This window comes from Aquarana catesbeiana, linkage group LG10 (assembly GCF_042186555.1).
Source record: "Aquarana catesbeiana isolate 2022-GZ linkage group LG10, ASM4218655v1, whole genome shotgun sequence".
Classification (NCBI taxonomy): domain Eukaryota; kingdom Metazoa; phylum Chordata; class Amphibia; order Anura; family Ranidae; genus Aquarana; species Aquarana catesbeiana.
In genome coordinates, this window is record NC_133333.1 from 19,701,453 (window position 1) to 19,722,534 (window position 21,082).

A 21,082-nucleotide genomic window follows, 5' to 3' on the forward strand; every position below is an offset into this window, starting at 1 on the left:
GGTGCTAAATACAGGGATATTCTTGAGCAAAACCTGTACCACTCTGTGTGTGATTTGAGGCTAGGATGGAGGTTCTCCTTCCAGCAGGACAATGACCCCAAACACACTGCTAAAGCAACACTTGAGTGGTTTAAGGGGAAACATCTAATGCCCCGTACACACGGTCGGACTTTGTTCGGACAACAAAATCCTAGGATTTTTTCAGACGGATGTTGGCTCAAACTTGTCTTGCATACACACGGTCACACAAAGTTCAAGGAAAATCCGATCATTCTGAACGCGGTGATGTAAAACACGTACGCCGGGACTATAAACGGGGCAGTAGCCAATAGCTTTCATTTCTTTATTTATTCTGAGCATGCGTGGCACTTTGTGCGTCGGATTTGTGTACACTATACACGATCGGAAATTCCGACAATGGATTTTGTTGTCGGAAAATTTTATATCCAGCTCTCAAACTTTGTGTGTCGGAAAATCCGATGGAAAATGTGTGCTAGAGCCTACACACGGTTGGAATTTCCGACAACAAGGTCCTATCACACATTTTCCGTCGGAAAATCCGACCGTGTGTACAGGGCATAAATGTGTTGGAATGGCCTAGTCAAAGCCCAGACCTCAATCCAACAGAAAATCTGAGGTCAGACTTAAAGATTGCTCTTCACAAGTGCAAACCATCCAACTTGAAGGAGCTGGAGGAGTTTTGTAAGGAGGAACGGGCAAAAATCCCAGTGGTAAGATGTGGCAAGCTCATAGAGACTTATCCAAAGCGACTTGGAGTTGTGACAAAAAGAAAGATGGTGATTGGGCTGTGATATAAAGGGGAACAGGGGGTGGGATGTGGAAGGGACTAAATAAAATAGAGAGGTGAAAGCAGCCAAAGTGGGGCCACAGATACACTAAAAAAGCGATATCAAAAGTGATAAAACAAAATGTAACAAATATGTGGCAAATGTAATATATAACAAATGTAACAGCTGTGTGACATATGACAAATGTCGCAAGAATTTAAATGATCAAATGGATAAAGACAAACAAACTTAAGTGAAAAAAACTCAGTGTCCAAATGATCTAGTCACAAAACTAATACATATTGACTGACATAGATCTGAAAACTAAATAAAGTGAGTCCATATAAGTGAAATATAGCAGTCCCACCACCGAGCAGCTTAAAAATCTTCAGTATGAACACCTCCGTGTCTGTAATCAGCTCACCTTACTGCTGTAAGGTATACAGCGTGTGCTTAGTTGCAGACCGCGGGCAGACATAGATATCCATCCGATATTTGAAATGGTTCCAATGGTGGATATAAAGAACGATAATGGAAAACGACATAAACAATATATCAAGTATGACACCATGATGACCAGAGTGAGAGGGGACAGACCAGATGAAAAAGGATGCACTCACTTTTTTTAAAATGAGTGTGGGCACCAATCCACGAACGCTGAGTTCGTATGCCTCAGTTGGTATCTTCAGTCAGTCCCGGCTCCACAATGCTCGTCAGATATAGTGGGTGTATATTGGGTATAAGGAAAGAGCATACATAGCATAATCCCGTATAATGAACCAATTTTATTAAAACAGTAAAGCAGACTCACATTTAAAAGCAGACTACGGCATGTAACATCCACGAGCGCCGAGCTCGTCTCCTGCCGTTAGATTGTGACAGTGTCCCATGCTCCTTTCCTTATACCCAATATACACCCACTATATCTGACGAGCATTGTGGAGCCGGGACTGACTGAAGATACCAACTGAGGCATACGAACTCGGCGTGTCCCAGGTTCTGGTCCGGATCGTGCCATGGTGGCAATGTACATGGATTTTTGTTTTATATGGCAGCCGTTTCTCTGTGTTTTGTGTGTCTCCTTATTTGCTATCAAGCTCCAGTGGATGGCCATGGCGGCTGGAGCGCAGCTGCGTTCCAGCTCGCCATTTCAGGAATTCACCAGGACCTGTCTGCAAGCTGTGAACGAAGATTCCGTGCTTGGTTCAAGCAGGCATGGTTTTGCCAAAATGGCGGCAGTCACGCATGCGCTCGGCCGCTGCCGGGTGGTGACGTTTTCTGCCGCAGGCGCACTGGGGGTGGTGACGTCATCAACGGCGGCAGATTTAAATAGCTGTCAAAGCAGCTATACCTTGGGCTGACTTGCGGGCTTATGCAGCAGTTTCCAAGGTAAATTGTTTGCTGCAGGCACCCTGGGTGCTGGTTGCTAGTTATGTTTGTTATGTGTTCTCTCATGCCTGTTGTCACTTCTGTTTCTCATAAGGCTTTAATTGTTCTTTTCAGTTTTAAGCTGCCTTGCCATGGATCTGTCACCGCCCCCCTGTGGCCAACCCTTGCGCTGCAGGTAGGATTTAGATCTTTTCTGCCTGTGATGCTTGGGTTCACTCATTCAGAAGCTCTTAACCCTTTCTTTTTTACTCAGCCCTTCTAGGTCTGAACACCAAAGCACAGCATGTGAAGACAAAGACCGTCCTAGGTCTCAATGTCGTCACTCCTCTTCAGGCTCCAGACGTCATAGATCTCCCTTTAGATCTAAGCACCACAGAGAGGAGTCTAAAACCACCTCTGGGAAAGCATGGGCCTAGGCTGTCCAAGTAGGGCTATCTCCACGTTCTTGAATGCCAGAAGAGCAGGCACCAACAGGGTCTACCAGACGATCTGGAAAAAAAATTTGCAGACTACACCTCTTCCACTGCAGGGTCTTGCAATAATCCAAAGATAAATAATATTCTGGGCTTCCTACAATTGGGCTTGGATCTCTCCTTGTCAGTCAGCTCGCTGCAGGTCCAAGTCTCTGCAATTTCTGCCTTTTATGGGCATTTCCTGGGCTAGACACCCTCTTACTCAGCACTTTTTCAGAGGCGCAATAAGGCTCAGACCTCAGAAAAAGCCAAAATTCTCTAAATGGGATCTTCCCATTGTCCTGCAGAGAGTTGGAACATGAAGATCAGTCCTCTATTAAAGAACTTTCTCTAAAAGTTGCCTTCCTGGTGGCTATAACATCGGCCAAGAAGGTCTCTGAAATCAGCTCTCTGGGATGCAAGGAGCCATTTCTAACCTTTTTTCCTGATCGGGTAGTCTTAATCCCTATGTTGGGTTCAAACCCCAAAGTGTCATCTGTGTTTCACGACAATCCGGGAGATTGCTCTTCCAATGTTCAAATCTTCTGAGGATTCCAGTATTCATCCCCTAGATGTCAGGAAAGCTCCGAGTCAATATCTAGAAGCTACAGCTTCGTTCCGTCAGACTGACCACCCGTTTGTTCTTTTTCATGGGAAGAATAAGGGAATGCGTGCTTCTACCAGATCTATCACAGCATGGATTGTTCTGGCCATTCAGTGGGCTTACAAAGCTAAGGGCTTGGCGCCTCCAGAAGTGGTGACTGCTCACTCAACTAGGAGTGTGTCTACATCATGGGCGGCTTCACGTCACGTGGCTCCAGGATTTATTTGCAAGGCGGCCTCGTGGTCTTCAATTAACACGTTCATGATGCACTACTGCATAGAGCCAGCTTTGTTATCTTCTGTTAAATTTGGTTTACGTATCTTGTCTGTTGATGGTGACAATTAAACCTTTTTTCTTTTGTCCAGCACTCTGCCCACCTGGGTGTGTATGGCTAGTTATTTCCCACAGGTAGGCTGCCATGGAGTCCGTCAGGAAAGGAAAATTACGGTAAGTATTTGATAGAAATTTTCCATTTTTTGCACACTGCAGAGGATTAGCCCCTTAGGTTCCATAGTGAGTATAACAAGCATGATTTACTGCATATACAGACTGATTTCACTGTTGTGGGTTCAGAGACACTTTAAGGCACCGGACACCGGAAAAGTGTGAACGGGGCTTTAGATAATAACCCCCAATAAAGTGTTTACTGCTTTTTATTTTTTAGGTTGTGATAAGTTATTTGTTATTGTGTGATAAATGTATAAAATATACAATAAAAACCAAGAAAGACTTTTTTTTTGAGTAGAAAACAAACATTAGAGCTATTATTATGCAGCTGACAAAATAATATTCTGAGATTTATATTTAGCCCCTTCTGATTTTTAGATGTTTGTACAGAAGGAAGAAAGTTTACAGATGAGAGCGAACCAAAAGAATATAAAAATGTCTCTTACTTGTGGTGGATATCTGGTAAGCGGACGCACATTTGGAATTTGCAGGGATTACACTTAATGAGGCGTTACATGTTAGGGAATTCCAGGATGAGCAGACGACACATGAAGTGCCTAAAATACAAAACAATCACATTAAAGATGAACTTCAAAACTGAAAACTGATAAGCTCAGCTCTCTGTCACTCTGCTCTCTCCTCCTTTCAGCATGTCCTTTGCACTGCAGTCCATTTGATTGGCTCCTTATTTATTCTCCCTCCCCCAGTATAAGGCTGATAACCAGTACAATTCAAGTGCTTACACTGCTTTCATTTAAAAAAAAAAAACAATTAAAGTGTTACTAAACCCAGGACCCTGCATTCACTATATCTGGTCTCCCTCAATACACAGAACATGGAAATGCAATTATTTTACAAAATATGAACTGCTAAATACTTTTTCTCATCAGCAGTATATAGCAGTCTCATGACTTCTACCAGTGTCTGGTTAAAGCTTGTAGGAGGAGTTTTCATTCTCCTCTGACTGTCCTTTGAGGCTGCAGGACCCCTAACCCTCTGTCTGGACAGTTCTGATTGGCCCTGTGCTGATCACATGTACTCTCCCAAGAAAAGTGGCGGGGTTGCCACCTGTACGGGATTCATCTGGACATTTTGGGTTCAGAGTCATGTGTCTAGGTTTCAGACTGCCTGAAACCCGGCACATTATTCAGACCAGACTATGGCTTCCAGATACATCTAGATAAGAGATGCTGACTGCCAAGGGGTGAGTGAGCTCACCATCCATTCCTGTCTGTGACTGAAGTCTCCCCCTTCTCTCTCCTGCCTCTGAGTGAGTACACTAAGATAATTCAGGGTTCTCAGAGCACCCCTTACATCAGAGTTCCCCTTTACACCAGAGGCCACAGTGTCCCCCCTTACATCAGAGTCCTCTCCATACCTCAGAGTTCTCAGTGTCCCCCCTTAAATCGGGGTTCCCAGAGCATCCCTTATGTTAGAGTCCCCAGAGTTCTCCCTTACATCAGAGTCTGCAGAGTCTCTCCTTACAGTAAAAGGGGAACTTTGCAATTTCAGATGTAAAAGGGGAACTCTGTGGCCTCTGATGTAAAGGGGAACTCTTCTTATTAACTTCATACAATTAGAAATGTTATTTAATAGCAAAATATATGTATAGTTTATATTATAAACAAAAAATTGCTGTGTGCCGCTAAAGTGTTCGGGTTTGACTAGGGTTGCCACTAAGTTGGTAACTCTAGCGCCACCCCCCAAATCCATGTGCCCGTCCCCTAATTTACATGCAGGGCTCCGGACACATGGATTCCAATGGGGTTTGTTTTTTTTGTTTTTTTTTAGAAGCACATGATTAGAGCTGGAGGCTCTAATTGGCTGATATTCACTATTGTCTTTCTGATTCTCCTCCCAGCCAATCCAGGCTCAAGTCCTGAGATTGGCTGAGAGGAGAAGCGACTCTATTGGAGGAGGAGTAGGGAGGAGATGCAGGGGAAGCCACGCCGGCGTGAAGCCAAGGAAGGAGGAGAAGCAGAGGCCCCCGACCTAGATAGGGTAGGTACGGGACCCCAAAAAATATACCACCAGCCACCACTACTCTGTTCTATCAGCAGATGGATTGGGGACAGTGGAAGAAGGTGAGGATCAGAGAAGACAGGATCAAACAGCCTTTTTACACAATGCAGAGGATTAACCCCTTAGGTTCCATAGTGAGTATAACAAGCATGCTTTACTGCATATACAGACTGATTGTACTGTTGTGGGTTTAGTAACACTTTAATGATTTAATAATATGTTTGGGGGTACCAAGGCATTTAGAAGTCATTTAGATTGTGGTAGTTGACATTTCCATGCCGGCTTTTTTTCTCTCTTTTTTTTATTTTATTAACAGCATGTGGATCTCTGGGATCCTCCAAGATACATATGAGACCTTAAGGCTGAGTTCACCTACACTATATTACCAAAAGTATTGGGACGCCTGCCTTTACACACACATGAACTTTAATGACATCCCAGTCTTAGTCCGTAGGGTTCAATATTGAGTTGGCCCACCCTTTGCAGCTATAACAGCTTCAACTCTTCTGGGAAGGCCGTCCACAAGGTTTAGGAGTGTGTCTATGGGAATGTTCAAACATTCTTCCAGAAGCACGTCCCAATACTTTTGGTAATATAGTGTATGTGTGAATTCGATTTTTTTTTTATTGCGTTCAGTTCGCATGATTCGCAATGGAGCCGGTTCACACATGTCCGGGGCGGCCACGATGTGCATTCTAAAAGGGCCCTGTGCGTGTTTTGGGTCCGGTTCAGGTGCAAATTCAGGCAAAAATTTGGATCAGAAACGCACCGGACCCCAGGCTGGAAGCCGCGGCTGCACAACTGTGAACCTGGTCTACGTGTCATGCATAGGTGTGCGCACAGGGTGTGCCGGGTGTGCCCAGGCACACCCTAATCCCCCCATGCGCATTATTGTTATCATTCTGTGTAGCAACAGGAACATGGGAAAGATCTCCCTCTTACCGGCTCTGCCATAAGAGAAGTGTTTATCCTTTTCTCTTTCACTGTGCCAGCAGGGAGATCAATGTGCCAGGATCATATATATGTAGATACATACACATGCATGTACGTTTGAGCTTAAGGGTGCACACCCTAATGCATTAGGCTGCGCACACCTATGGTGTCATGTATGTATTTTGGGGGGATTCTTAGGGGTCTCATGCAAATTTTTACAACAAAAAAAAAAGGAACCAGCAGGTTAATGTCAACTAAAGAGAAGCTCCAGTCCCCCCACCTAAAAAAAAATAATTAACCCTTTCGCTGCCAGAGCTGTTTTTGCAGGGTTTTTTTGCACACGTTTAAAAAAATAATTTTAGGCCTGAATATTACCCACAAATATTATATATTCTCTGAAAGCAGACACCTTAGAGAATAAAATAGTGGTAGTTTTTTTTTTCAAAATTGTCGGTCTTTTTTTGTTTATCGTGCAAAAAATAAAAACCGCAGAGGTGATCAAATACCACCAAAAGAAAGCTCTATTTGTGGGAAAAAAAGGATGTCAAATTTTGTTTGGGTACAACGTTGCACAACCGCGCAATTGTCAGTTAAAGCGGCGCAGTGCCGAACCGCAAAAAATGACCTGGTCATTGAGCAACCAAATCTTCCAGGGCTGAAGTGGTTACCACGGCCTACCTGAGTATTGTTGCTGACCATGTCCATCCCTTTATGACTACAGTGTCCCCATCTTCTGATGGCTCCTTCCAGCAGGATAATGCACCATGTCACAAAGCTCCAATCATCTCACCACTGGACAATGAGGTCCCTGTACTCCAATGGCCTCCACACTCAACACATCTCATCCAATAGACGTAGGGATCTCCAAACTACGGCCCACCAGCTGTTGAAAAACTACACATCCCATGAGGCATTGTAAAACTCTGACATTCACAGACATGACCAGGCATGATGGGAATTGTAGTTCTGGAGGGCCATAGTTTGGAGACCCCTGCAAGAGCACTTTCTGCTCATTCACAAACTGAAGCAAAGTAAACACAGTTTACAATGCTTCAGTTTTGAATGAACACAGTGAGTGAGTTTAAAAAAGGAAGGGACTGGTAAATTACATATTTACTAGCCCCTTCCCCCGCTCTCCATCCTGCAGCAACCAGGGAGAGAGGAGGGAAGCTTGCAACACTGCGGAGCGGGGGGTAGCCCAGGCAGTAGCGGGAATTTGCACTGCACGCAGTGCCAGCTGGTGCTCATTTTTGGGGGCGGCAAACAAACCAATGGCCACCCCCCCTGCTCAGTCGATCCCCCCCCCATCGCTCGCTCGCCCGTCCACCCCACCAGCCCTGCACTTACCCCTGCGGGAGGTGGGAAGCGGGACTGGAGACCAGGGGACCAGGGGAGCCGAGTCAAAGTGTCAGGCGTACCTGGATGATGTGGGAGAATGGAGGCCCGTGCTTCTCCTCTCGGGCCAATCGGGTCTCAGGACCCGCTTCCTGATTAGCCTGGGAGAAGAATCAGGAAGACAATAGCGAATATTAAATTGCTATTGTCACACAAGTGGGTGGGCTCGGAGTGCAGTGCAAACAACCATCCCTGGCACTTACCCCAACTAGCTTGGGGGCTCCTACCGGCGGCAGGCAGCATACAGATTGCAGGCTCCTTTGGGCGGGTTACGGGCTCCTACAGGCAGTGGGCTCCTGCGGGCGGATTGCGGGCTCCTATGGGCAGTGGGCTCCTACGGGCGGATTGCGGGCTCCTAGAGGCAGTGGGCTCCTATGGGCGGATTGCGGGCTCCTACGGGCAGTGGGCTCCTATGGGCGGATTGCGGGCTTCTACGGGTGGATTGCGGGCTCCTACAGGCAGTGAGCTCCTATGGGCGGATTGCGGCCTTCTACGGGCAGTGGGCTCCTATGGGCGGATTGCGGGCTCCTACGGGTAGTGGGCTCCTATGGGCGGATTGCGGGCTCCTACGGGTAGTGGGCTCCTATGGGCGGATTGTGGGCTCCTACGGGTAGTGGACTCCTATGGGCAGATTGCGGGCTCCTACGGGTAGTGGGCTCCTATAGGCGGATTGCGGGCTCCTACAGCTGGATTGCGGGCTCCTATGGGCGGGTTGAGGGACTCTTACGGGCAGTCGGCTCCTATGGGCAGGTTGTTGGCTCCTACAGACGGTGGGCAGTGGCTCCTGTGTCCTCTCCTCCTCTTTTGCATCAAGGCCACTTCTCTTGTGCGGCTCCTCCCTCCTCCTAGGTGTTCAATAGGATCGCCTGTCCTTTCAGCCAATCGGGTGAGGGGTCACAAGACCTGCTTCCTGATTGGCCAGGAGGAGGATCAGTGTAGCAATAGTGAACATTCAATCGCTATTGTCACATAACTGGGTGGGCTCGGGGGTGCAGGGCACTGCGCCCCCGAGCCCACCCTTTTTGAAGCCAATTAAAGCCTCCGGCTCTAATCACATGCTTCCAAATAAAAAATGTATTGGCATCCATGCGTCCATGTAGATTAGGGGCCAGGCGAATGGATTGGGGGGGGGGGTGCCCCTGCGCCCCTTATGGACGGGCCACCACTGACTGCACGTAGTGATTAGGGTGTGCCCATGCACACCTGGCACACCCTCTGCACACGCCTATGAAGGTGACTGAGGCTGGGGTATGTGCTGAAGGGACTGCCTGAATGATTTGCAAAACGTCTATAACGTTACTCAAGTCCAATTTAATGCAACCAACTACTACTAGATATACCATGACCTCCGCACATCGAAACCTTCATAGGCACAACGGAATAGTCTTTTTCTTACCTGTTGCATTGCTGCTGGTTGCAGGGAAACAATAAAATTCTATTGCTACAAAGTAATTTGTAGAATTATAGGAATAATCTGCCACATCACAGAGGGTTGAAGTTGCGCAGCCCATCACAGCTTCTGAAGAAAACAAACAAATCTCAAATTTAGAAACAATTTCAGGTAACACGTAAAATCACAGTTAATGAAGAATTCCAGGTATGGATATATTTGTATAATTACTAGACATGTGCACTGCCGAAAAATTTGTTTGTTTTCATTTCATTTGTTTTTTTGTTTTTGTTTTTTTGTTTTTTGGGTCATTAGTTATGATCGCAATTCTTAAATTAAAAAAAAATTGGGAATTCTAAAAAATTTTAATAAAAAATCAGAAATTGGAAAAAAAATCTGAAATTCAGACATTCGATAAAAATCAGAAATTCAATAAAAATTGGAAATTTCAGAAATTGGAAAAAAATCGGTAATTCGGAAATTCGAAAACCCGAAAATTTGAAAATCTAAAATAATAACTAACTAATAATAACTTAACTATTACTAACTATTAGATTATAGGTATTGGAAATTCCTTTCAAATTTGGCTGTTAGTGAACATAACAAAGACGAATTTATCCAAAGTTACGAATTATCCGAAATAACAAATGCCGCATCTAAACAAATGGAACGGAACAAATTAATAATAATAAAATTTTTTTTATTAATATTATTGTAATTTATTATTATTAATTAGTTACGTTCCATTCGTTTAGATGCGGCATTCTTTATTTCGGATAATTCGTAACTTCGGAATAAATTTATATTTGTTACGTTCACCAACAGCCAAATTTGAAAGGAAATTCCAATATCTATAATTTAATAGCTAGTAATAGTTAAGTTATTATTAATTAGTTATTATTTCAGATTTCCGAATTTTCAGGGTTTCGAACTTCCGAATTTCTGATTTTTTTTCGAATTTCCGAATTTTAGATTTTTTTTTAATTTCTGAATTTCTGATTTTCTTTGAATTTCTGTTTTTTTATCGAATTTCCAAACTTACGAATTTATTAGAATGTAAGAATTTCCGTTTTTTTTTTTTTTTTTCAATTTACGAATTTATGATTTTTTTTTGAATTCCCGAATTTACACATTTTTTCAAATTTCCAAATTTTACTCAAATTTACGAATTTTTGAATATTCTAATTTACGAATATTTGGAAAAGTTTGTCAAATGGGTTTTCGTTCATTCATGTTATCTCCAGGGTCAGAGGAACGCCAGGCATAGCCGTAAAAAACAACGTTTATTTATCCAAATGGTACAGTCAATATATTGCACATTAACCACTTCAATACCGGGCACTTTCCCCCCTTCCTGCCCAGGACAATTATCAGTGCTGTCACACTTTCAATGAAAATTGCACAGTCATGCAACACTGTACCCATACTACATTTTTAGCATTTTCTTCCCATAAATAGAGCTTTCTTTTGGTGGTATTTGATCTACACTGAAGTTTTTATTTTTTGCTAAACAAACTACAAAAAGACCGAAAATTTAAAAAAACAAAAACTGATGGGCACTGATAGGCGGCACTAATGGGCACTAATAGATGGCACTGATAAATGGCACTGATAGGCGGCACTGATGAAGAGCTACTGACAGGCATTACTGATGGGGCACTGATTGGCACATTTATGGGCACTGATTGGCACTTTGGGCACTGACAGGCATTCTTTATTGGGCACAGGTTGGCAGCTGATAGTCAGTGATTGGCAGCTGATGGGCACCTCTGATGGGGGCTGCACTAATAATAAATGTGCTGATTATCAGCACAGACCTTTCCCTCTGACAGGGAGAGCCGCCGATCGGCTCTCCCTGTCTGAGCGAACCGAGGAAAGTCGTTTACCGGCACTTCCTGGTTCACAGCTGATTGGTCACAGCTGATCACGAGGTAAGGAGCCTCCGTCTTTTTTTTAGAGACCCTAGAGAGTAAAATGTTGGTCGTTGCAATATTTTATGTAACACCATATTTGCTCAGTGTTCTTTCAAACCTAATTTTTTTGGAAAAGATACACTTTAATGAATTAAAAAAAATACTAAACAGTAAAGCTAGCCCAATGAGCAGCATCCGGTGTTTAGTATACATTTGTCTACAAATATTTTTTGTATAATAAATTTATATTTTTTCTAAATTCATTGTGTAAGTCCATACTGTACCATGAGATTCCATTTTGCCTCCATTTTCCAACATATACACACACATTGACCCACCACATTCCCCAGAACGTTTGCCTTCTCCTCTTGCCCTAGGCATCAGAAGGAACTGGCTTTGGCCACCTCCCCCTAGCAATGAAAAGTAAGTCATGGAGGCCGACCGATCCGATGGTCATTGGGACAATACAGCTGAAGGACAGAAGCTTTTCCAAGATAAAGATGGCAGCCTCGTGCATCTCTATCACTTCAAAGCACTGATAGGGTTAAAGACTAATTTTGATGTGGTTGGGAATGTGTTTTCATGTCAAATGCTTTTTAATTAAAGTAAATAAACACATACAAACATAAAATAATGTTAAAATACCTAATGAAGGTTGAAAAATGCAAGTTTTCTCACTGCCAGTACATTGTATATTCGTCTCTTGATCACACCAGAACTGCCCTCGGCATGATGGGCAAACAAGTTCATTGGCCTGGGAACTGGTAGCTGGCACTGTTAGAACATGATAATGTTAGTTTAAAAAAAAAAAACATAAGTATGATACAAAAGTATTCTTCAAAGACAATTTTGAAGTCTTAATAATTAAGCAGAACATTATTTTATGGCTCTATGTAAGCTCAGCAGGTTTTGGGTTAGATTAACCCTTAAACATCAGTTTTTGTATTGTTGAAATGTTGCTAAAATGCATTAGGGTACAAATTTTCGTGGTTTTTAAGGGTGTAATGGCTTTAAATGGCTCATGAGGGTTAGAGAAGTCCCATTCAACTATCCTGGACCTCTTATTGTGTGCAAAAAGGCCCCTTGTTAGCTGGGAACATGACGGTAGATAATAATGAACCATAACAGTAACCCTAACCTTTTATTTACAAACAAAGTCATGTGATCATCATGCCAGTGCTAACGAGGCAATTCCATGGCCATGGTGTCATGTTATGTGTCAAGGCAAATTCTGATTGTCCAAAAACATGGGAGGTGTGAGTTTGTGAAACCACACTGCTCTAATTACGTAACCCAATATCCATGGTGCCATGAAAACTGAGAGATGCGGTATTTGTGTCGTTTCTTAATAAACCTTACATTGATGAAGATGTAACAAAGGTGTGATTTGATTAAGGTGACTCATATTTGAAGCTATAAATGCTGGGGAATGTTCCCAACATCCATTGGACCTTGGATAAGTGAGGAAACATCTTCAACATTACAGAACAGCTCCACAGAATATAACTAACTACTACTAGCTAAACATGTAGAAAAGGTTTTACTGACAGTATCAGACATTCTCTTGTATCATCTTAGTCACCAGACAATATACCAGAGATGGGCCCTAAATCTGAGTTTCTTACTGTCCTCCAAAGTTCTTCACACAGACATAAAATGTACAAGATAGGACTACAGATCGAAAAGAATGTTCTTTATTTCCATTTCTGTTTGGAATCACACTTCCATTTTTAGTAGAGTCCCAGTGCAAAGTATTAACCAGCAGAAAAAGTTATTACCAGGTGAGTAATCGGTCAATGGTGTCCGGACACCTGACTGTTACACCTATATGAGTTTGTAGGACATTTCATTCCAAAACCATGGCTGTTAACACGGAATTTCACATTTTGTGGCCTCCCGTCTTCTGGGACGACTTTCCACAATATTTTTTGAGTGTGTCTGTGCGAATTTGTACTCATTCAGCCAAAAGAGGATGGCCAGGTACTTGGAAAGGAAGACCTGGCTTGCTATGGGCATTTCAATTCATCGCAAAGGTGTTCAGTAGAATTGAGGTCAGGGCTCTGTTCAGGACACTTGAGTTTCTCAAAACCAAACTCATCAAACCATATCTCTATGGAGCTGGATTTGTGCCCAGGGATACTGTCATGCTGGAACAGAAATGGATTTGGCCACAAAATTGGAAGCACACATTTGTCAAAAATGTCTTTATATGTTGTAGCATTAATTGTACACTTCACTGGAAACATCTGAACTCTATGTGGAGGGTGGTCCACATACATAGGCCATATAGTATAAGATAAAAGACAAAAACAGAACATTCCAACTCACCAACCATTCTGCTGACCAACTGAATGAACCTGTCCAGCAGTCTGCATTAAAAACAGACTGTCCAACGAAGACTGTTTTTGTCTTTTATGTGTTTGCCCTTCCATGTGCTCCTTGCTGTGAAGGCCAGTTATAGGTGGGGGCAGGGGCCATTTGTTTGGTAATAGTATAAGATCCATATGATATAACGCTGCACTCCTCTACTTGATTACATTTTGATGTTATTGAACTTCTCCCAAGGTTGAGAAGGTCCTGACAAGCATTAGGAGAAAACTCAATGACTTGGAACTAACAAAGCTACTGTAAATAATGACAGTAGACCGAGATGTCATATTGTAACACTGGTTTCTATAGTATGTAGAGTTCAGAATTTCAATCAAGAGCACAGAAATTCTAAACTGCTTGAGGCAATGTGCTGAAACAGAAGGAAATAGAAAATATGTTTTTGAGAAACAAAAGTGTCAAATGAGAGCAGAACAAGGAGGATCAATGCCGAACTGCCTGAGGCATCTGCTGAAAAAAAATGAAAGAGATAGAAAAAAGATTTATGAGAAGAGAGAAGTGCAAGTCGATCCAGGGCTGGGCCAAGCCAGAGGCAGGAGAGGCACCTGCCTTAGGTGCTGCAATGGAGAGCGTGTAGCTGGGGCGGGGGGGGGGGGGCATCTCCTTCCCAGGGCCGGTGCTTCTGCAAGGCAAACTAGGCAGCCGACTAGGGGGCACTGATGCCTAGGGCGCAGCCATGGCCGCTGGATTCCCTTGCTGTCCTGGGTTTCTGGCACAGACCACAGAAGGGACAGTCGGCTGCATTTGCTTTCTCTAGTGCTGACTGTAGCCCTGTCAAAGGAGAGTAATCTGTCCTCTTATATATATATATATATACAGAGGCGGCTCTAGACTTTGTGAGGCCTTAGGCAAAACTTAGACATGAGGCCCCACTCACTCCCATAATGGGAAAAATAATTCAAGGGATGAAAATGAACTGTATTAGGAGTGGACAGTATAGGGGAGTGGACAGTACAGGGGGTAGGTAAGTGGGCATAATAAAGATATATTTTCCTCAAGCAGAGCTGCACAGGGAAGCTGCTCTCACAGATCCTACCTATTCTGGTAGGCTGTCACAAAGAGAGAAATAAAGGGGGATGGGTGGAGAAGGAAGGAAGGAAGGAAGGAAGGAAGGAAGGAAGGAAGGAAGGAAGGAAGGAAGGAAGGAAGGAAAGAGAAAAAGAGAGAAAGAAAGATGGAAGGAAAGAAAGAAAGAGAAAGAAATATGAAAGAAAGAAAGAGAAAGAAATATGAATGGAAAGAAAGAAAGAGAAAGAAAGAAAAAAAGAAAGAGAAAGAAAGAGAAAGATGGAAGGAAAGAAAGAAAGAGAAAGAAATATGAATGGAAAGAAAGAAAGAGAAAGAAAGAAAGAAAAAAAGAAAGAGAAAGAAAGAGAAAGATGGAAGGAAAGAAAGAAAGAGAAAGAAAGATGGAAGGAAAGAAAGAAAGAGAAAGAAAGAAAGAAAAAAAGAAAGAGAAAGAAAGAGAAAGATGGAAGGAAAGAAAGAAAGAGAAAGAAAGATGGAAGGAAAAAAAGATGGAAGGAAAGAAAGAAAGAGAAAGAAAGATGGAAGGAAAGAAAGAAAGAAAGAAAGAAAGAAAGAAAGAAAGAAAGAAAGAAAGAAAGAAAGAAAGAAAGAAAGAAAGAAAGAAAGAAAGAAAGAAAGAAAGATAAAGATGGATGGAAGGAAAGAAAGAAAGAAAGAGAAAGAAAGATGGATGGAAGGAAAGAAAGAAAGAGAAAGAAAGATGTAAGGAAAGAAAGAAAGAGAAAGAAAGATGGATGGAAGGAAAGAAAGAAAGAGAAATAAAGATGGATGGAAGGGATGTAAGGAAAGAAAGAAAGATGGATGGAAGGAAAGAAAGAAAGAGAAAGAAAGATGGAAGGAAAGAAAGAAAGAGAAAGAAAGAAAGAAAAAAAGAAAGAGAAAGAAAGAGAAAGATGGAAGGAAAGAAAGAAAGAGAAAGAAAGATGGAAGGAAAAAAAGATGGAAGGAAAGAAAGAAAGAGAAAGAAAGATGGAAGGAAAGAAAGAAAGAAAGAAAGAAAGAAAGAAAGAAAGAAAGAAAGAAAGAAAGAAAGAAAGAAAGAAAGAAAGAAAGAAAGAAAGAAAGAAAGAAAGAAAGAAAGAAAGAAAGAAAGATGGAAGGAAAAAAAGAAAGAGAAAGAAAGATGCAAGGAAAGAAAGAAAGAGAAAAAAAGATGGAAAGAAAGAAAGAAATAGAAAGAAAGATGGAAGGAAAGAAAGAAAGAGAAACATGGATGGAAGGAAAGAGAAAGAAAGAAATAGAAAGAAAGATGGAAGGAAAGAAAGAAAGAGAAAGAAAGAAAGATGGAAGGAAAGAAAGAAAGAGAAAAAAAGATGGAAAGAAAGAAAGAAATAGAAAGAAAGATAGAAGAAAAGAAAGAAAGAGAAACATGGATGGATGGATGGAAAGAATGAGAGATGGATGGAAAGAATGAGAGATGGAAGGAAAGAAAGAAGGAAAGAAAGAAAGAAAGAAAGAAAGAAAGAAAGAAAGAAAGAAAGAAAGAAAGAAAGAAAGAAAGAAAGAAAGAAAGAAAGAAAGAAAGAAAGAAAGAAAGAAAGAAAGAAAAAGAAAGAAAGAGAAAGAAAGATGGACGAAAAGAAAGAAAGAGAAAGATGGATGGAAGGAAAGAAAGAAAGAGAAATAAAGATGGATGGAAGGAAAGAAAGAAAGAGAAATAAAGATGGATGGAAGGGATGGAAAGAAAGAAAGAAAGAAAGAAAGAAAGAAAGAAAGAAAGAAAGAAAGAAAGAAAGAAAGAAAGAAAGAAAGAAAGAAAGAAAGAAAGAAAGAAAGAAAGAAAGAAAGAAAGAAAGAAAGAAAGAAAGAAAGAAAGATAAAGATGGATGGAAGGAAAGAAAGAAAGAAAGAGAAAGAAAGATGGATGGAAGGAAAGAAAGAAAGAGAAAGAAAGATGTAAGGAAAGAAAGAAAGAGAAAGAAAGATGGATGGAAGGAAAGAAAGAAAGAGAAATAAAGATGGATGGAAGGGATGTAAGGAAAGAAAGAAAGATGGATGGAAGGAAAGAAAGAAAGAGAAAGAAAGATGGAAGGAAAGAAAGAAAGAGAAAGAAAGAAAGAAAAAAAGAAAGAGAAAGAAAGAGAAAGATGGAAGGAAAGAAAGAAAGAGAAAGAAAGATGGAAGGAAAAAAAGATGGAAGGAAAGAAAGAAAGAGAAAGAAAGATGGAAGGAAAGAAAGAAAGAAAGAAAGAAAGAAAGAAAGAAAGAAAGAAAGAAAGAAAGAAAGAAAGAAAGAAAGAAAGAAAGATAAAGATGGATGGAAGGAAAGAAAGAAAGAAAGAGAAAGAAAGATGGATGGAAGGAAAGAAAGAAAGAGAAAGAAAGATGTAAGGAAAGAAAGAAAGAGAAAGAAAGATGGATGGAAGGAAAGAAAGAAAGAGAAAGAAAGATGTAAGGAAAGAAAGAAAGAGAAAGAAAGATGGATGGAAGGGATGGAAAGAAAGAAAGAAAGAAAGAAAGAAAGAAAGAAAGAAAGAAAGAAAGAAAGAAAGAAAGAAAGAAAGAAAGAAAGAAAGAAAGAAAGAAAGAAAGAAAGAAAGAAAGATGGAAGGAAAAAAAGAAAGAGAAAGAAAGATGCAAGGAAAGAAAGAAAGAGAAAAAAAGATGGAAAGAAAGAAAGAAATAGAAAGAAAGATGGAAGGAAAGAAAGAAAGAGAAACATGGATGGAAGGAAAGAGAAAGAAAGAAATAGAAAGAAAGATGGAAGGAAAGAAAGAAAGAGAAAGAAAGAAAGATGGAAGGAAAGAAAGAAAGAGAAAAAAAGATGGAAAGAAAGAAAGAAATAGAAAGAAAGATAGAAGAAAAGAAAGAAAGAGAAACATGGATGGATGGATGGAAAGAATGAGAGATGGATGGAAAGAATGAGAGATGGAAGGAAAGAAAGAAGGAAGGAAAGAAAGAAAGAAAGAAAGAAAGAAAGAAAGAAAGAAAGAAAGAAAGAAAGAAAGAAAGAAAGAAAGAAAGAAAGAAAGAAAGAAAGAAAGAAAGAAAGAAAGAAAGAGAAAGATGGATGGATGGATGGATGGATGGATGGAATGAGAGATGGAAGGAAAGAAAGAAAGAAAGAAAGATGGATGGATGGATGGATGGATGGATGGAAGGAAAGAAAGAAAGAAAGAAAGAAAGAAAGAAAGAAAGAAAGAAAGAAAGAAAGAAAGAAAGAAAGAAAGAAAGAAAGAAAGATGGATGGAAAGAAAGAAAGAAAAATGGAAGGAAAGAAAGAGAAGGGGGTGGAGGAAGAAGGGAAGGAAGAGCATCCCCTACATCAGTGTACTCACTGGGACGCAGGAGGGACTGGAGGGATGGATCAGAGTCCCCTTTTCCTTTTCCGTTTTCTTCTTCAGCATGAATCTTCCCGCCCACACATCCCCTTCTGAGGCAGAGCAGAGAACACTGCCGAGGAGAGTGGGCGGGGCAGACACAGGAGGAGAGGGCGGGAGGAGGAGGAGCAGAAGCTCTCTCTCCTCTTCTGTCTGGCTGTGCGGGCAGCAGGGGGAGGGGGGAGATCTGTCAGAACAGGCTATGCTGAGCGGCTCTCCCTATCTGTGATCGGAGATGTACTGAGCTCCGATCACACATCTCACTCGCAGCCTTGTTATCTCTCCCTGTAACAAAACGAGGGGACTCAGGACTGTGTGATGGCGGATACCTCTGTGGCTCTCTGATTAGGTAAACAATCCAGCTGTGCGAGGCCCCTATGACTGTGAGGCCTGAGGCCACCGCCTATTTCGCCTAATTAGAGAGCCGCCTCTGTATATATATATACATTTTTTAAAAAAAAAACAAATAAGAAAAGGGTAATTCACACAGGTTTTCTGTTATGTTTGTGTCCACTAATAATGATTAGGTAGGCTGTATGGGGCCCCATGATTTCTAACCGCAGCCCTGGCTATATTGCAAATACCGAAAGCTGAGACCTACTCTTTATCTCTTCAACAGTTTTATTTCTGAAGTCTATAGTTGTAGTCATTCTTCATAAATTACTCATTGTGAATTGTAAACCTATTACAAACACATGAATGAAAGTTTAAACCCTTGTTAACCCCAATTGCTTTTTATTAACCCCATCATTACCTTCTTCCTTTAGCTTTTATTTTTCTTCATTATTTTTTTTTTTATATACAATTCATACAAAAACAAATTTTGTTTGTAGCTCAACATTAAATATACTTTTTTTTCCAGAAACAGAAACATAACTTCAGGGGCTTTATTAAATGGGGCAAAGCACAGAATAAAATTTCACTGTGGGTGACTTATAAAATACCTTAATTCCCAGATGAAAAAATAGATTTTGCACATTGCATAATACGGCTATGCTACAATAATCTAACCACGACGTAACATCTCCCACCCCTCCATCCTATTTGGTTTCTTTTGGACCAAAACAGTATTTGGGCTGTCATTTCTGCATTGGCTCAGCCAATATGCACAAGACATGCAAACATGGACAGCTAGCTGTGGTTAGAGAGATTTCCCCTTAAATTTTGTCTTGCTGGCAGCGAATTATGTATTAACCACTTCTGGACCGCCCACCGCATATATATACTGCAGCAGAGCGGACCGGCTTTTTACCAAAAACATGTAGCAGAATACATATTGGCCTAAATTTATGAAGAAATTCGATTTTTTTTTACTGGATGTGTTTTATAGCAATAAGTAAAAAATATTTATTTTTTTCAAAATTCTCAGTCTTGTTTCGTTTATAGCGTAAAAAAATAAAACCGCAGAAGTAATCAAATACCACCAAAAGAAAGCTTTAATTGTGGGAAAAAAAAGACAATTTTATTTGTGTACAGTGTCCCACGACAGATTTTATCTTCCTAGGCTCCAAGATCACGGCAGACGGTGACTGTAGCCATGAAATTAAGAGACGCTTGCTTCTTGGGAGGAAAGCCATGGCAAACCTAGACAACATTATAAAAAAGCAGACATCAAAAGCAGACATCACCCTACCGACATAGAGGGTTATTTACTAAAGGCAAATCCACTTTGCACTACAAGTGCAAACTACAAGTGCAATGTGCACTTGAAATTCCACTGAAAGTGCACTTGGAAGTGCAGTCGCTGTAGATCTGAGGGGGACATGCAAGGAAAATAAAAAACACCATTTTAGCTTGCACATGATTGGATGATAAAATCAGCAGAGCTTCCCCTCATTTCAGATCTACCCCTTAGATTTACAGTGACTGCATTTCCAAGTGCACTTTCAGTGTAATTTCAAGTGCACTTTGCACTTGTAGTTTGCACTTGTAGTGCAAAGTGGATTTGCCTTTAGTAAATAACCCCCAAAGTGCTGTATAGTTAAAGCTATGGTATTCCCAGTAGTGACCTATGGCTGTGAAAGTTGTACCATAGGGAAGGCTGAACGCCGAACAATCAGTGCTTTTGAACTAGGGTGTTGGAGAAGAAATGAAAGTCCCTTGGACAGCAAGAATATCAAACTAGTGCAGCGCGACTCACGCATGCACAGTAGGGAACCAGGCGTGAAGAAGAAAGTCTCCACTGCCTGGTTCCATTACCAGGAATGGTGGCGGCTGCACCCATGAGTCGATCCGAAGATCGGCTTCAGGTGCCGACATTACGGGCTCCCTGGACAGGTAAGTGTCCATATATTAAAAGTCAGCAGCTACACTATTTGTAGCTGCTGACTTTTTTTTCAGGCGGAACTTCTCTTTAAAGTGGATGTTAAGGCCTCTTTCACACGGATGATGCGTATGTCCGTTTTTCATGCTTCCGTTTTCGGATGAAAAACGGACATACATGTATCCCTATGGAGCGTCGGATGTCAGCGGTGACATGTCTGCTGACATCCGACCCGCTCCGATCCGAAAAGTGTAACGGAGGAAAACCCTACTTTTCCATCCGTTTTCGGATCGGATCGGGTGACGACGGACTCTACGGTCCGTCATCATCCAATCCCCCATAGGGGAGAGCGGCGCTCTGACAGGTCCCTCGCTGCACAGTGTGCAGCGAGGGACCTGTCATCTTCCTGCTCAGCGGGGATCAGCCGAGCGATCCCCACTGAGCAAGCGGATGTTCACGAGGCAGATCATCACTGATCCGCCCCGTGTGACAGAGCCCTAACCTGTATACACGATCAGCACTGCCTCCTATTGTAGTATCCCCCTCTGTGTGTTATTTATATAAATAAATGCTGCAAATACCTAATTTCACTGCCAAGATTGCTATCACATGACCGGCCAGCTTTCTCCTTTCCTCCTCTGAGAGATGCAGTGGGCGGGGCTGATATTCCCCTGCTGATGTCAGTGTGGAGGGAGGAGGAGGGGAGGAGAGGTCATGGCTGGCTGGTCATGTGATCGCTATCTCGGCTC

At 41.8% G+C, this 21,082-nt stretch overlaps 1 protein-coding gene across 1 annotated transcript in view; it reads right to left on the minus strand.

The window, feature by feature from the left end:
* Positions 1-21,082, minus strand: part of LOC141111492 (uncharacterized) — a 75,193-nt gene that overhangs the window by 42,609 nt on the left and 11,502 nt on the right. The window contains exons 4-6 of the mRNA XM_073603784.1: positions 11,979-12,107; positions 9,427-9,549; positions 4,127-4,237 (exon numbers count right to left, since the gene is read on the minus strand). Coding sequence (XP_073459885.1) covers positions 4,127-4,237; positions 9,427-9,549; positions 11,979-12,107 — 363 coding nt within the window. The remainder of the gene's footprint in view (positions 1-4,126; positions 4,238-9,426; positions 9,550-11,978; positions 12,108-21,082) is intronic.